General features: G+C 31.8%; 4 protein-coding genes across 4 annotated transcripts; 1 reads left to right on the top strand and 3 right to left on the bottom strand.

Annotated features, from left to right (window-relative positions):
- Nucleotides 1-193: 193 nt before the first annotated feature.
- Nucleotides 194-1,714, bottom strand: Tsp_06024 (putative ribosomal protein S18). Its single transcript, XM_003380256.1, has 5 exons — nt 1,600-1,714; nt 905-1,057; nt 679-854; nt 489-615; nt 194-432 (listed from the first exon to the last, which is right to left on the bottom strand). The coding sequence occupies exons 1-5, from the start codon at nt 1,712-1,714 to the stop codon at nt 194-196; spliced, it is 810 nt and encodes a 269-aa protein (XP_003380304.1).
- Nucleotides 1,715-4,702: 2,988 nt separating this feature from the next.
- On the bottom strand, nt 4,703-5,493 carry Tsp_06023 (conserved hypothetical protein). The gene is made up of 2 exons (XM_003380257.1): nt 5,223-5,493; nt 4,703-5,088 (listed from the first exon to the last, which is right to left on the bottom strand). Exons 1-2 carry the CDS (start codon nt 5,491-5,493, stop codon nt 4,703-4,705), a joined length of 657 nt encoding a protein of 218 aa, XP_003380305.1.
- Nucleotides 5,494-7,754: 2,261 nt separating this feature from the next.
- On the bottom strand, nt 7,755-9,468 carry Tsp_06022 (conserved hypothetical protein). The gene is made up of 4 exons (XM_003380258.1): nt 9,448-9,468; nt 9,070-9,210; nt 8,143-8,200; nt 7,755-7,834 (listed from the first exon to the last, which is right to left on the bottom strand). Exons 1-4 carry the CDS (start codon nt 9,466-9,468, stop codon nt 7,755-7,757), a joined length of 300 nt encoding a protein of 99 aa, XP_003380306.1.
- Nucleotides 9,469-9,917: 449 nt separating this feature from the next.
- On the top strand, nt 9,918-11,802 carry Tsp_06021 (5'-nucleotidase (Ecto-5'-nucleotidase)). Its single transcript, XM_003380259.1, has 3 exons — nt 9,918-10,030; nt 10,102-11,572; nt 11,662-11,802. Exons 1-3 carry the CDS (start codon nt 9,918-9,920, stop codon nt 11,800-11,802), a joined length of 1,725 nt encoding a protein of 574 aa, XP_003380307.1.
- Nucleotides 11,803-12,639: the final 837 nt, after the last annotated feature.

Here is a 12,639-nt window from a genome sequence, read left to right on the forward strand (position 1 = left end):
TACGAAATTATTATACTGCTATTTTTACGTTATTGTAATGACGATCATTATGACAGAACAAAATTTTCATCACAAACGACATTTCAGTTTCATAACGCTGATTTTATGCCTGACAAAGCTTCATAAACAAGCCAATCAATGCTAAACGTACATTTTCAAAAATTCAAAATTTCCAAATAGCTGCATGCATCATTTATCGTCTTCGATCACCGGATCGATACGGGCTCTGTTTAAAAGGATTCCGCCTGCGCCGTATCATATTCGGAAAAACATCAGGATTGTGAGTTGGATAGACCAACTTTGGCGACTGTTGTTCGATAGCAGGAAATTCTGGTTCTTCTTCTACGAAATGATCATTGTCACCCTTAGGCCACCACGAATAATATTCCGAGTAATCGTAATTGCGGAATGGGACCGTAAAAGGGATGTAGCCTAAAAAAGAAACAATTTTTACTCGCATGATTACAATACAATAGCTTTTTGCATACCACAATCAGTGGCTTTCGCAATTTCCACTCTCAACTTCAAATACTGATGCCCACACAAGCCAGATTTTCGACTCTCCACAAGTTGGCCTGTTTGCGGAATGATGAACTGTTGTAAAAGTTTAATATTCTAAAAATAATTTTTTCAAATTCTTTGTTTCTTAAAAAAAACCAAGTCAAATTTAAAACAAACACGGTAATCAACGACCAAATATTCATCGCGACAAATTGGACATGGATAGTTTGTCCTGAAACGACCATCTCCGTCAACACAATTTGGTCTGGTTCTTGATAGCATGTGCATAGGACCTTTCATGTTCCGACGGTACAAAACCCAGATCAGATTATTACCATACGTTTGTTTGTAGGCTAGAATTTAAAAATTAGTACTTTGAAAAATCAAATTATTCAATAAATACCTTCGCTTTCCATATATTTTACACTGACGGGCCAAGGATGTATAGGCCGAAGTTTATTCTTTCTTTTCTCCACATCATTCGTACCCAATTCCTCCAAATTTACTGAAGCCATTTTTCCCTGGTCATTATCAATTTCTTCAACCGGCGTTGATTCTGAACACAGAAGACGGGATGGTAAAAGCATACGCCAACTCGTTTGCAAATGCCTTGGTAAAATTAACGTCGAGCGATTATACTGACGCGTAAACAGCGAAAAGAACTAAATATTAACATTTATAATTATAACTTTAACATTTCTGAATGCACAGTTTACCATTGAATTATACAATCAGCAACAGACAAACTTCAAAATTTTTCTTATGCTGGCAACCAATTACAGTAAATATATAACTTGGAAATCATTTTTAAATTACAGTGTTTGTGATTAATATAAATTATTTAAAAATAAAGTTCTGAAGCGTGCGTTAAGCTCAGGTGAACTTTATCATGTTAATTTGTATAACATTCATGTTTTCAACTTCTAGAAAAAAATAATTAGAGTTTTTGTGCGTAATTTGAGCTGAAATGTGACGTTACATTTTTCCAATTAAACAATAATATGTGGAAAATTATTTAATTACTCTTACATAATGCAATTTATTCATTTATCATGCAGATTTTTGTAATTAGTAAACATATATTTCAAATTTGCATACTGTAAAAAAATAAAAGCTTCGCAAGAGTGAATGTGAATATGAAGAAAAAGCAGTTGAAAAATGAGTCAACTGCAGCAGAATTAAAGATTTGCAGCATTTGAAACATTTCCAGCATTATTTAAAAAATCGCCCTGTAATGAATGTCAATATTAAATTATTTTATGCTATATCAACAGTATTGGAAAATTTGTTATACAAATATTTTGAAAATTTCATTTATTCCAATAATTCAATCGAACATTTTGTGTCAATAATCAAAATTATCCTAATTTTTAATTAGTTTTGTAATTAAGCTAAATTAGTGGATGCTTTTTGATTAATTGAAGAGAAATTTTGGAAAAATTAAAAAGAAATAGTCTTTGATTTTGAAAATTGGAAACAAGACGTCAAATGTTGAAATAAAATGCAAAAAGTGGCATTGGTTTGAGTGTAAATTTCCCATTGAAACGAGACGCAATGGAAATAATTTAGTGATAGAAAAAATACAAGTAAGTACAGATGGTTTTCAGCATTATTTTGCATAAATGTCGCTTGCTGAAAGCGGTGCTGCTGCAAAGTGGCTTCTTTCATTTGGCCGGAAAAGCAGGAAATCAATCCTTTTGATGATGATGAAAGCGCCGTCGATGATGCTTTGCTTGATCGAGACTCGAGATCGAGACTCTGCTTCACTTGTCGAAAGCGTTTAAAATTCAAATTATACTCCCAAGAGCTGCTTCATCCTCGAAAGTTTTGTTGTTCCGATCAGATTGGTGAACATTTTTTAACATTCCCAAAAAAAATCTTTTTCAATTTTAATTGAAAATTGAAAAAAATTTATTTAAAAATCAAACTCTACGTAACCAGAGCAATTTTGCGTTGAAGAGAAGAGCAAAAAGTTGCATGTCCGTGAAGAAAGTGAGTGAGTATTGATCGAATATAAAACGGAACGATTGGAACAGTCATAATTGCTATTTATAACTAATTAATTCATTGGAATAATTTTTGAATTTAAAAAAACAAACAAACAAACATATCCCGTTGAACAAAACATAGCTTATTACATGCAATGCAACAGAAAACTATTATTACGGTGAAATACAATTGAACATCTTTTTTCAGCCAAGTTGTTATTTATTATGGTACAGATGCGAATCCAGATAATCCAAATTAGCTTCTACAAAATGAAACCATATTCAGTAGTTTCATTTTCTCTTCTTTTATGAATTTAGTAATGAACAATGCAATTAACGTAAGCAGAAAAAAAACAGATTTTTCGTAATGGCTATGCCATTTGGAAAATTATCCCGTCTATCGCTGACGTTTAATAATAATTCTACGTTTCAGCTTATTTGATGTATATATTAAATTTCGAAGATAATTTTTTCTCACTCACAAGCATACATACAAACATCAGTCATTTTGCTGCATGCTGCGCGATAATTTTATCGATCAACAACTATTACAAATGATTATCATCCGATAATGCAGCTGATCAATAGCAAAAGACATAATTTATTGCCCAAGCATGTTTCATTGTTCCGCAAATGGTAAAATTGCACTTCATCAGGCGTTTACATTAAAGTACATTAACCGACGTGATATTGTAATTGAAAATTATTTATTTCAATACATTTTATTTTTCAATTTTCTTACTCTACAATTGTTTACAATGTTCAAATTGTTGAGAAATAAAAAAGAACAGCCGTATCGGTGGAAAATTGTATATTAAAAAAGCAGATCCATTTTTCGAACAATTTGATTTATGCTTTCAGCACGTAAAAATCTATCGTCCAAAATGAGAAAGTTGTGAAATTAAAAACAAATTTTCTCCTTTAAAACATCTTTTGAATATTAAAATTATTTTTTTTAAAAAAACTGAAAACTCAATTTACATTAATCAAAAGTATTACATGTTATTTTTTCAACTCTTAATATTGACACTTGATTATCAATGCATCGCTACAGTTTCAATTGTATAAATTGCAAATTTTTTTCCATGTCCGCATGATAAAAATTGACAGAACGCAGAAGCGTATAAGTGGGAAATGTTTAACGCTGATTCAGCCAAAGAATGGTTCAAGCGCTGCGCACTTGTTTAATAACAAAAGTATTCATCATCAGCTTAAAAATCAATTACACGCTCACTTGGGCAAATCATTGAACATTTTCAAAGTACAAAAAGTTCCACTTGAATTGTTGGCTGAAAATTTTCATTTCTGAACGATCACAATCATCTGTATGCAAAAACAGTGAAAATTAAGCACCAGAAATTGCAATGAATAGTGATAATGTTTCTTTAAGTGAAGCATATTTCTATGCTAATAATTGCTCGTTCAATACAAATGACTAAGAACAATTTGTACGATTGTATAATGAAACAACAGCCCGAGCTTGGATGTTGTACTGTTTGAAATAGAAGAGACATTTTGCTTCAGTATTCTTTTTCTATTTATAATTATAAACCGATCATTGTGGAACTTGTATTGTGATTGATGATGGATGGAAATCGACCATAAAACTACAACATGCAATTGATGAGCATGTAAAATTGTAGAAAAGAGATTGAAAAATAAAAATGTAAAACAGAACAAAATTGCTTCACTCCACTTGATTGGATTAAAGTATTCACAACGGTGCTTCAGAATTGCAGGCGTGTGTCATATATATTTGATCAAGGGGTTTCCGTTTTGCAAAAGTCTCAGCAAATCGATGCAACACGGAAAACTTCAACTCTCAACATCAAAAAACGGCATTCAGATATGCATTTATTTATTTATTTGCTATTTGTTTTCAATAGAGTTCCATATACCTTGTACACGCAGTATGTTTGTATCATAGAATAAATAATACTGAAGGAAGGAAGGAAGGGTGATTTCATTTGAAATAATTTATTGTAATCTCATTAACTTAAAATTCAACGAGTAATATATTTTTAGCATATTAAAATATGTGTTGAAAAAAGAAATTTTTTTTCTTAAATAAATCCAAGCAATTTTCAATGCTGTTGTTATCGTTGTTATGTTGTTGTTATTGTTGCAATCAAGGAAGGAGCGTGTATATATGTATATATGCAGTTTGACGAGTGGTTCAATGGGAATCGATATTTTTTCTAGTCGACTCTTATTTAGCATTTCTTTTGAGAGCAGCCGCTGCTATATTCACATATTACATGACGACCAGTGAGGACGATTCGCTTGGAAATTTTCTCTCGGTCAAGCCCAAGGCGTTGTCGTTCGTCCACAGAATTGCAATTGATACTGAAACGTCGAAGCAAATGGCAGAACAAGCAAATGGGATGTGTAGCTGGTAAGTCGTTGATGCGACTCCAAGCAGCAAAATCGACCAAACACAATTCTGGCAAAGGTCGCTTCACCAGCATCAGAAATTTGTGGCGTAAAGCCCACACCCCTACAACTGACAGATCGAGCGAAAATAAATCCACCCTTGCAACTGCAACCGCAACAGCTCGTTCTTCCACATCGACAGATTCACCGTTCAATTCCAACCAACCTGTTACAAGTGATTTTTTTTGATTTTCAAGTATTATTAGCATATTTCAACGTCACTGGTGTTGTAGTGAGTGAGAAAAACAATCAGGGTATGACGACGGCCTGCAGTAGTAGTTCACGTTCAAGTAAAAGCACCTTGCGTCGAGGAGTCACGATGCCAGCATTGCCAGAGCACAATGCAGTCGGATCTGAGGTGGACAATTTTCGTATCACCGGAGCACCGTACAGTCGAGCTGGGTAAGTTGTAAACAACAACAAGAAGAGGGAATAAATGCAAATTTGTTGCAGCCATAATTTGACTAGTAGTCAGATTGAATTTTTTCGCCTTCTCGATGAAAAAATTGCCCAAGGACCTGATTATGATCCGCTGGCCGATTCTTGAAATTGCTGCTGATAATTTTGGCATACGGAACACAAGTTCTTGCTTGTACTGTTTGAATATACCGTGTTTTTAATGTCTGTTTATTTATCTCCATTTTATGTTTGCTGGTGATAAAATGCTTATCAAAGTCGACGACTGAATTCTCATATTGATTGTCAGTGTTCTGTTATATTCTATTTTGTTGGTTGGCTCGCACAAAGACCAGTATTGCTCAACGCAGCCTTACGAGTAGGCCCTGTGCGTGGACTACAACGGTGGAGAATTTGTTCAATTTCTACTTGAGATGGGAAAAATAATTTTATCAAAAATTAATAATAATAATAATAATTGCTTCCCCCTCTCCATCCCCCACCCTTTACAACCAGAGAGCAACCAACTTCTTTTGCTCAACAAGCTAAATAATTTCGATTGAAATTTCGCATTTCGCAGTGAAAATCCCTTTTAACTTTTCTGTTTGTCTTTTTCCTTGTAAAAATGTAATCAGTATTAAATTATGAATGAAATAAAATAAAGCGAAATGCATTATTTCTTTGATACTAAATGGCAAAAGAAAAATAGTTGACTTGCCAAAAGGCAAAACATCCACACAGCCGAAAGCCTTGAGCGGCAAAAGCGCACAGATGTCAGAAGAAATTGACAACGTTCTTTCTTCGCAAATTAAAGCCCAAAGATGAAAATTGTTCATTAATGGAATTTGAACAAAATAAAGTCAAAGTAAATTGGAAGAAGTTTAAATTTCAATGTTCAAATATTTTTCGCGCCGATCAATTTCCATAAAATATTCCAAACAAATTTAAATCTTATCTTTGAATACATTCGTCTAAACATAGTATTATTTGAAAAAAAAATTAATCACCGATTTTTACAATTGAATCGAAGTTCCAAATTTAATTTAGAAATAATCTGATTTTTGCCAATTTCGATAAAATTATCTATTTCACTTTGAATTCTGCAGATCATTCAACTGAGACATAAATGAAATATCTAATTATCAAATCGTTACATATCTACTTTATAACTTCAGGTGATCAATTAGAATTTGAGGGTGAAATCAAACGAAGAAGCCTCAGTTAAACGTATTTTAACGAAAATAATATTGTATAAAAGCTAAAATCACTAATACAATGCATCAATCAATATAAGAATCTATTCCTCTGAGATTCAACGTTGAAGATTTCCCATATTTTCTAAGCAAATATAACGTCATTCGAATGTTTCATTAAGCTAGTTTAATTTTGTACCGAAAACAATTATTGCCATTATTATCCCAGTCAAGGAAGTGCTATATTGAAACTTATAAATAACTACTGGAAAACAGTGAGACTTGAAACATAGCTGGCAAGCTAACAGTAGATAATTTGTACTGTTCAATTATTATTATTATTATTAAATTTAAAGTTTCAAATAATTATTGATCATGATTGCGTACAGCAACAGCTCATTCTATTAATAAGACATTTAAGCATCATAAACTACAGTACTCCATGAAATTCATGTTTAATTTAACTTCTCTATTCTACTTGCTTCAATAGCAGCTTTTCATTCAAATATACTACAAAATATTATAAACATTTCGCACAAATTTACAAATATATAAGCCAGAAGTTATTCAATTAAATAATTACTTTAAAGTATATTAATAAAAACATAAGATAGATATGACAAAAAGTCGTTAAGTCAATTATAAAGCTTCATAAATGTTTGAATTTCTTTTCAATAATTATAATTTAAGGCCAATAAGTTGTATATAAGATTGCATTGTCATGTAAACTAACAAACAGAAAAACGAATAACCAACATTAGATAGACAGCATTCGTTAATGCTGCTTTCCTTTCAATTTTACATTTAGTTCAGTTTAGTTTATAAGCTATGTTTACAAGTTGAATAACAAACCGCATCCATCATTTACTGAATTGTAAAAAGCAGCCTATTTAAAAGAATTCAATGCATATAAGAATATAAATATTACCATTTCATTGTATTTTTTGCTAATTTATAATTTAGCTGAACAGTGTTCCTTTATTAGTTAAAAAAATTTCTGTTTTTCATATTGCATACATTCATGTATAAACACTGCAATGTATAATAGAATATTATCAAATAAAAAAGGTAAAATATTTTCGAAAATATAGCGTATCAAGTCAATAAGTTTAATCATCCAATACTAGTTTCAAATGAATGCTCTAAACAAGCAAAACACCGTCGACAAATACACAGTTAAATTGCTTGCAAAATTACAAACTCACAGCAAACTGTTGTATCAATGATTAAATAGCATTTATTTTTAATAATTAAAATCACGTATAGCGCTAGCATCAATAAACTTTAAAATGCTAAAACCAGTTTCCCATTTTCCTCTACTCTCTATAGTTCATGAGAAATAATTATTTTAATTTCAAAAACGTAGAAAGCAATGCAAGATCGATCACAATAAGCAAAGGCAAAACCATTGATCAAACAATAATGGAACAATTATTACCAAATATTCACATACTTACTTCATAGATTCCACAATTGCAACTGATGATTTTAAAACAAATTTACAGAATATGCTGTATTGATAAAAATAAATTCCACTAATTCAAATTCATCAAGCTTCGTCAATATTTGCTTAACAAAAATTTGAATACAAATGAAACAAAAGCTTGCGCAGCCTCAAATAATTGAACAACGGAGCACACAAAAGTGAACATCAGGTACAGCAATTTCACACCTTCGCGGATGTAATAACTGAATAATAAAACCATAATTTGTTAAAAACAAATAAAAATATGAATTATAAAAATTTTTATTTTTGTTCTAATTTAAACGATAATCTAACAACTGCAATAAAGATTTTCATTAAAACATTCATCTAGCATTTTTAAATGCATAAATTGATGAGCAAAAACGGTTGTGCAGTTAATCAAATATTTGATCAAACATTAAAAAAATGCCTTTGCTAAAGTTATTCTTATAAATTAATTAACGTAAATTTGAAAATATTTCAATTTCAAATATTGCACAAAAGTAATCTGCAAGCTCGTCAGATCTCTGGTAAAGCAAAACAATTTATTTTACTGAAAAATTGATAACAAACAATATGAAGAAAAGAAAAGTTATAAATTATCAATATATTCGAAATATTCATATACATAAGTTAATAATATGCATTTAGAGCTTTTTTATGCAAAACTGATGCTTCATTTCAGAAAAGAACAACAACACACTCCTTACTAAGTGTACAAATCATATCATTTTAAAAACAAGACTTTTTAACCAACTAAACCAATGTATAATAGTGCAATATGAAAGCAAATATGAAAATCATTTTGCTTTGACCTGAAACATTTGTATGAAATATCCAGTTGTAATCAAGTTACAAAAGTGCAAGTGACTTCAAATAACACACCAACTGCGTTCAAACAAATCATTTCAAATGCTTCTTCAATAAAAACAGTTGTTATAAAATTAACCTGTTTCACAAATTATGCAGCGTTATCCATTCATTCTACGTTTAAATAAAACTAGATTTTTACTTATTTTAATGCTGACTTTTCAAAATTATATCATCATAACTATTCAAAAATTATAACATAGTGACAAACAGAAAGATTCACTTTCTCAACAAGAAAAAGTAAGTTCTCATACGGATAAAATCTTAATGACAGTTGCTTTTTATCAGGTTTTTCAATCTGCTTAAGTACGCAACTGATAGCCAGCGACTGATTACAATAATACATCATTAAAATATAGCACTTCTGAATTTATAATAAATCAATTATGCACTTACAATTAATTTAAAAGAAAATTAAATTAAATTAACTGCTAAAATCACTTTCTACTATAGCTTTAGATGTTATGTAGAACAGAGTACCAATTCGTATTAGCACACATAATATTCTGATGATAAATATGCACAGATAAATATTAAGAAGAGTAAAGCCTAAACAAAACAAACAGTTTCACTTTATACGATTATCAACATTCAAAGTAACATGTTCAACAGTAAATAGCATTACAAATACCACCAATTTACATTAGCAGCATGCAAAGAATCACCGAAACATTCTTAAATGAAACGCAGAGAAAGAAAATTTTTGCATAATCATTGCAAGAGCTGAAAAAAACACCTTCTACTTTCAAAACAAGTAATTAAACAGAAAAGATTAAATTATCAATAAAGAATAAATTTCTCAAAATATATCTCAATATTCATACTCCAATACTGCAGTAAAATTCAACTGCTTTAATGAATGACTGAGATTAAATTGAAACTTGAAAAAATAAAAATAAAAAAGAAACAAACAGAATTATTATTGAAACAAATTTTGAAGCAATAAACAAAATTTTGAGCATTTCACTTGAAACTAAATATTCTGAACTATCAGAATAATTATCACTACCTATAAAAGCAATATGATTATCTGATATCGAAATTCAAAGTTTAAAAATTTTAGATTTCATAATGGTATACCAAACGAATAAGCACTGGTTTCTCAGTCTTATTTTTTGTTGGACAGCTCAATCGTTAAAGTTAACAATATTACACACTAATGATGTCCACGCAAGATTCACCCCGTAAGTTCAAATAAATAAATATATATATGTATCCATTTGTGGAATATGTCAATAATTAATAAAATTAACAGTTTCAACAATGATTTGAAAGACTGCAGTGCAAGTGATATAGAAGCAAATGAATGCTTTGGCGGAGCGGCTAAACGAATAACAGCGGTTAGAAGAATACGAGAAGAAGAAGAAAACGTCCTCCTTTTTGATGCTGGTGACCAATATCAAGGAACGTTGTGGTATGTGCTATTTCGACACCAAGCAGTTGTTGAAGTAATGAACGTCATTGGCTACGATGCGATGGCACTTGGCAATCACGAATTCGATCATGCTCTTGCTGGTTTACTTCCATTACTCAGAGAAGCAAAATTTCCAATTATGGCTGCTAATGTTGCCAGTGATAATGAAGAACTACAAGCTCTCCTCAAACCGTACACAATATTCACCTTTGACGATGTCAAAGTGGGAGTTATTGGATATGTAACACCGTTGACTAAAAAATTATCAAAAGCCCATGAAGTAGAATTTGAAGATGAAATTGAAGTGCTAACAAAAGTTGCATCTCAATTAAAAGAACAGGGTGTCAACATGATCATCGCAGTAGGACATTCAGGCATTCAAATGGACAGATTAATTTGTCAGAAAGTACCAAATATCGATATAGTTGTCGGAGGACATACCAATACATTTTTGTACAGTGGTAAACAACCATCAGTTGAAGAAATTCAAGGTCCATATCCTGAAATATACAAGGATCAAGGCAAACCATGCCTTGTTGTAACAGATTACGCATTTGGAAAATATCTTGGCTTTTTGAAAGTTGAATATGACAAAGAATTAGATCAAGTTACTAAATGGGACGGAAATCCAATTCTACTTGACAATCGTTTCCACGCAAGCAGAGAAATGGAAAATATTCTAGCAACTTACAAACATCAATTACATGAGATTACCAGCACAGTGATTGGATCTACGGCAGTAAAAATCGACGGACGTTTCAGTACTTGCCGCCTTCAAGAATGCAATTTGGGAAATATGCTAACTGATCACTTGGTTCGCAAAGTGATGAAAGAATCTGACATACGACTGACTGAAAACGGCGATTCTTGGGCACCAGCACCGATTGCGCTGATCAATTCCGGTGGAATAAGAAATTATCTGAAACGTTATTCCGGGAACGTTACTTTGGAAGACGCTTATTCAATCATGCCTTTTGGTACTCAGTTCAAGTTACTAGAAGTTACTGGACGACAACTAATGGAAGTTTTTGAAAACAGTGTTTCTGAGTATTGGCCAGATGGACCGTGGGGTCGATTTCTTCAAATGTCCGGTGCTAGAGTTGCATACAATTTATCCATGCCCGTGGGAAGTCGCGTACATTCATTACAACTACGTTGCGCAGATTGTCCAATTCCCATTTACAAGAACTGGGATGCTGAAGAATCATATCGTTTGCTCATTTCAACTTTCATGGCAGACGGAGGAGACGATTTTTCGGTGTTTCCGAATGTTCCAAATCATAAGCTGTTGAATTTCACTGATACTGAGCTAGTGATTGATTTTTTCAGAACTAGTAGTCCAGTGTGGACCGGTGTTGAAGGTCGCATAATTTTCATTTAAATATGTTCAGTAAATTGCAGAGGTTCTATACTGCAAACCTGTACACTGCATTTCTGCACCAAGATTTGTATTTGCTTCAAACTGTTGAAATGTGTGCTGTTCGAAATAAAACTGATATCTATCATAAAGTACAGCTTCGCAATACTTTACGGTGCTCTTGATTTTACTTAATAGCAATTACTAAACTATGTTTTACAAGTTGTTCTGATACTAATTTTACGTGCTTTGTTTCATATCATCAGAACTGCGTCGCTTGATGAAGCTCTTCAGCAGTGACAAAACGTTGACTAGGTAGGAGAAAGCTAACAGTAGTTACGCAATTTACAAAACGAGAAATAATTTTGGGGTTACCGAGTTAAAAGAAAACATTACGTACTGCTCGTAGAAGCATAATTCTTATGAAACTCATACTCGCTATGAAATACATGGCATTTTCATACACATAAATATCCTGCATTGTACGAAATACATACTTACATACCACTGAATGACCGCCATTCATCATCAAAAGCCACTTTACAAATGATCATTAGCTATTGTTACAACAACTGAACGCTGAGCGTTTCTGTTCCAAAGCCAAAATAATGGAATTGTGGAGCAAAATCTGAAACGTAAAGGCTTGTTAAAATAGTTCAATAAAATTAAATCATACATAACATCAATTAATAGCAGAATTTGCATATTTCCTGTTGGATTTCACGATAATGGTTATACATTCGACTATTTACTTACGCATTACGTAGTGGTATTTCGTAGAATTCTGCTGAATTTGAATTTGTTTGAATTTTGTGTGAAATTCAATATAATGTCTCAATATGCAATGACAATGCTAAAGCAAAGTACACAAAAATATATTTCCCTCATTCTTAATGGACTACAGTTTTTAAAGAACAACCCAGTACAAAGTGCTTAATATCTTACAAAAATAAAATTCATATTCATCAATCGTTTTAAATCGAATGTTGGTTCACTGATATGTATTAACCGCTTCATATAAA

This window comes from Trichinella spiralis (genome assembly GCF_000181795.1).
Source record: "Trichinella spiralis strain ISS 195 chromosome Unknown Scfld2, whole genome shotgun sequence".
NCBI classification, from domain to species: Eukaryota; Metazoa; Nematoda; class Enoplea; order Trichinellida; family Trichinellidae; genus Trichinella; species Trichinella spiralis.

Coding starts and splice junctions, on each gene's coding strand:
- Tsp_06024 (XM_003380256.1), bottom strand. CDS start 1,714: ATGCTGGAAATGTTTCAAATGCTGCAAATCTTTAATTCTGCTGCAGTT. Junction 1,058..1,599: donor GAAGCTTTTATTTTTTTACA/GTATGCAAATTT, acceptor TTCTGTGTTCAG/AATCAACGCCGGTTGAAGAA. Junction 616..678: donor ATTTGGTCGTTGATTACCGT/GTTTGTTTTAAA, acceptor AATTATTTTTAG/AATATTAAACTTTTACAACA.
- Tsp_06023 (XM_003380257.1), bottom strand. CDS start 5,493: ATGCCAAAATTATCAGCAGCAATTTCAAGAATCGGCCAGCGGATCATA. Junction 5,089..5,222: donor TCGTGACTCCTCGACGCAAG/GTGCTTTTACTT, acceptor CACTTGTAACAG/GTTGGTTGGAATTGAACGGT.
- Tsp_06022 (XM_003380258.1), bottom strand. CDS start 9,468: ATGCTATTTACTGTTGAACAT. Junction 9,211..9,447: donor TGCTATTTACTGTTGAACAT/GTTACTTTGAAT, acceptor TTATAAATTCAG/AAGTGCTATATTTTAATGAT. Junction 7,835..8,142: donor TGTTCACTTTTGTGTGCTCC/GTTGTTCAATTA, acceptor CATGAACTATAG/AGAGTAGAGGAAAATGGGAA.
- Tsp_06021 (XM_003380259.1), top strand. CDS start 9,918: ATGGTATACCAAACGAATAAGCACTGGTTTCTCAGTCTTATTTTTTGT. Junction 10,031..10,101: donor GTCCACGCAAGATTCACCCC/GTAAGTTCAAAT, acceptor TAAAATTAACAG/TTTCAACAATGATTTGAAAG. Junction 11,573..11,661: donor ATTTCACTGATACTGAGCTA/GTGATTGATTTT, acceptor AGTAAATTGCAG/AGGTTCTATACTGCAAACCT.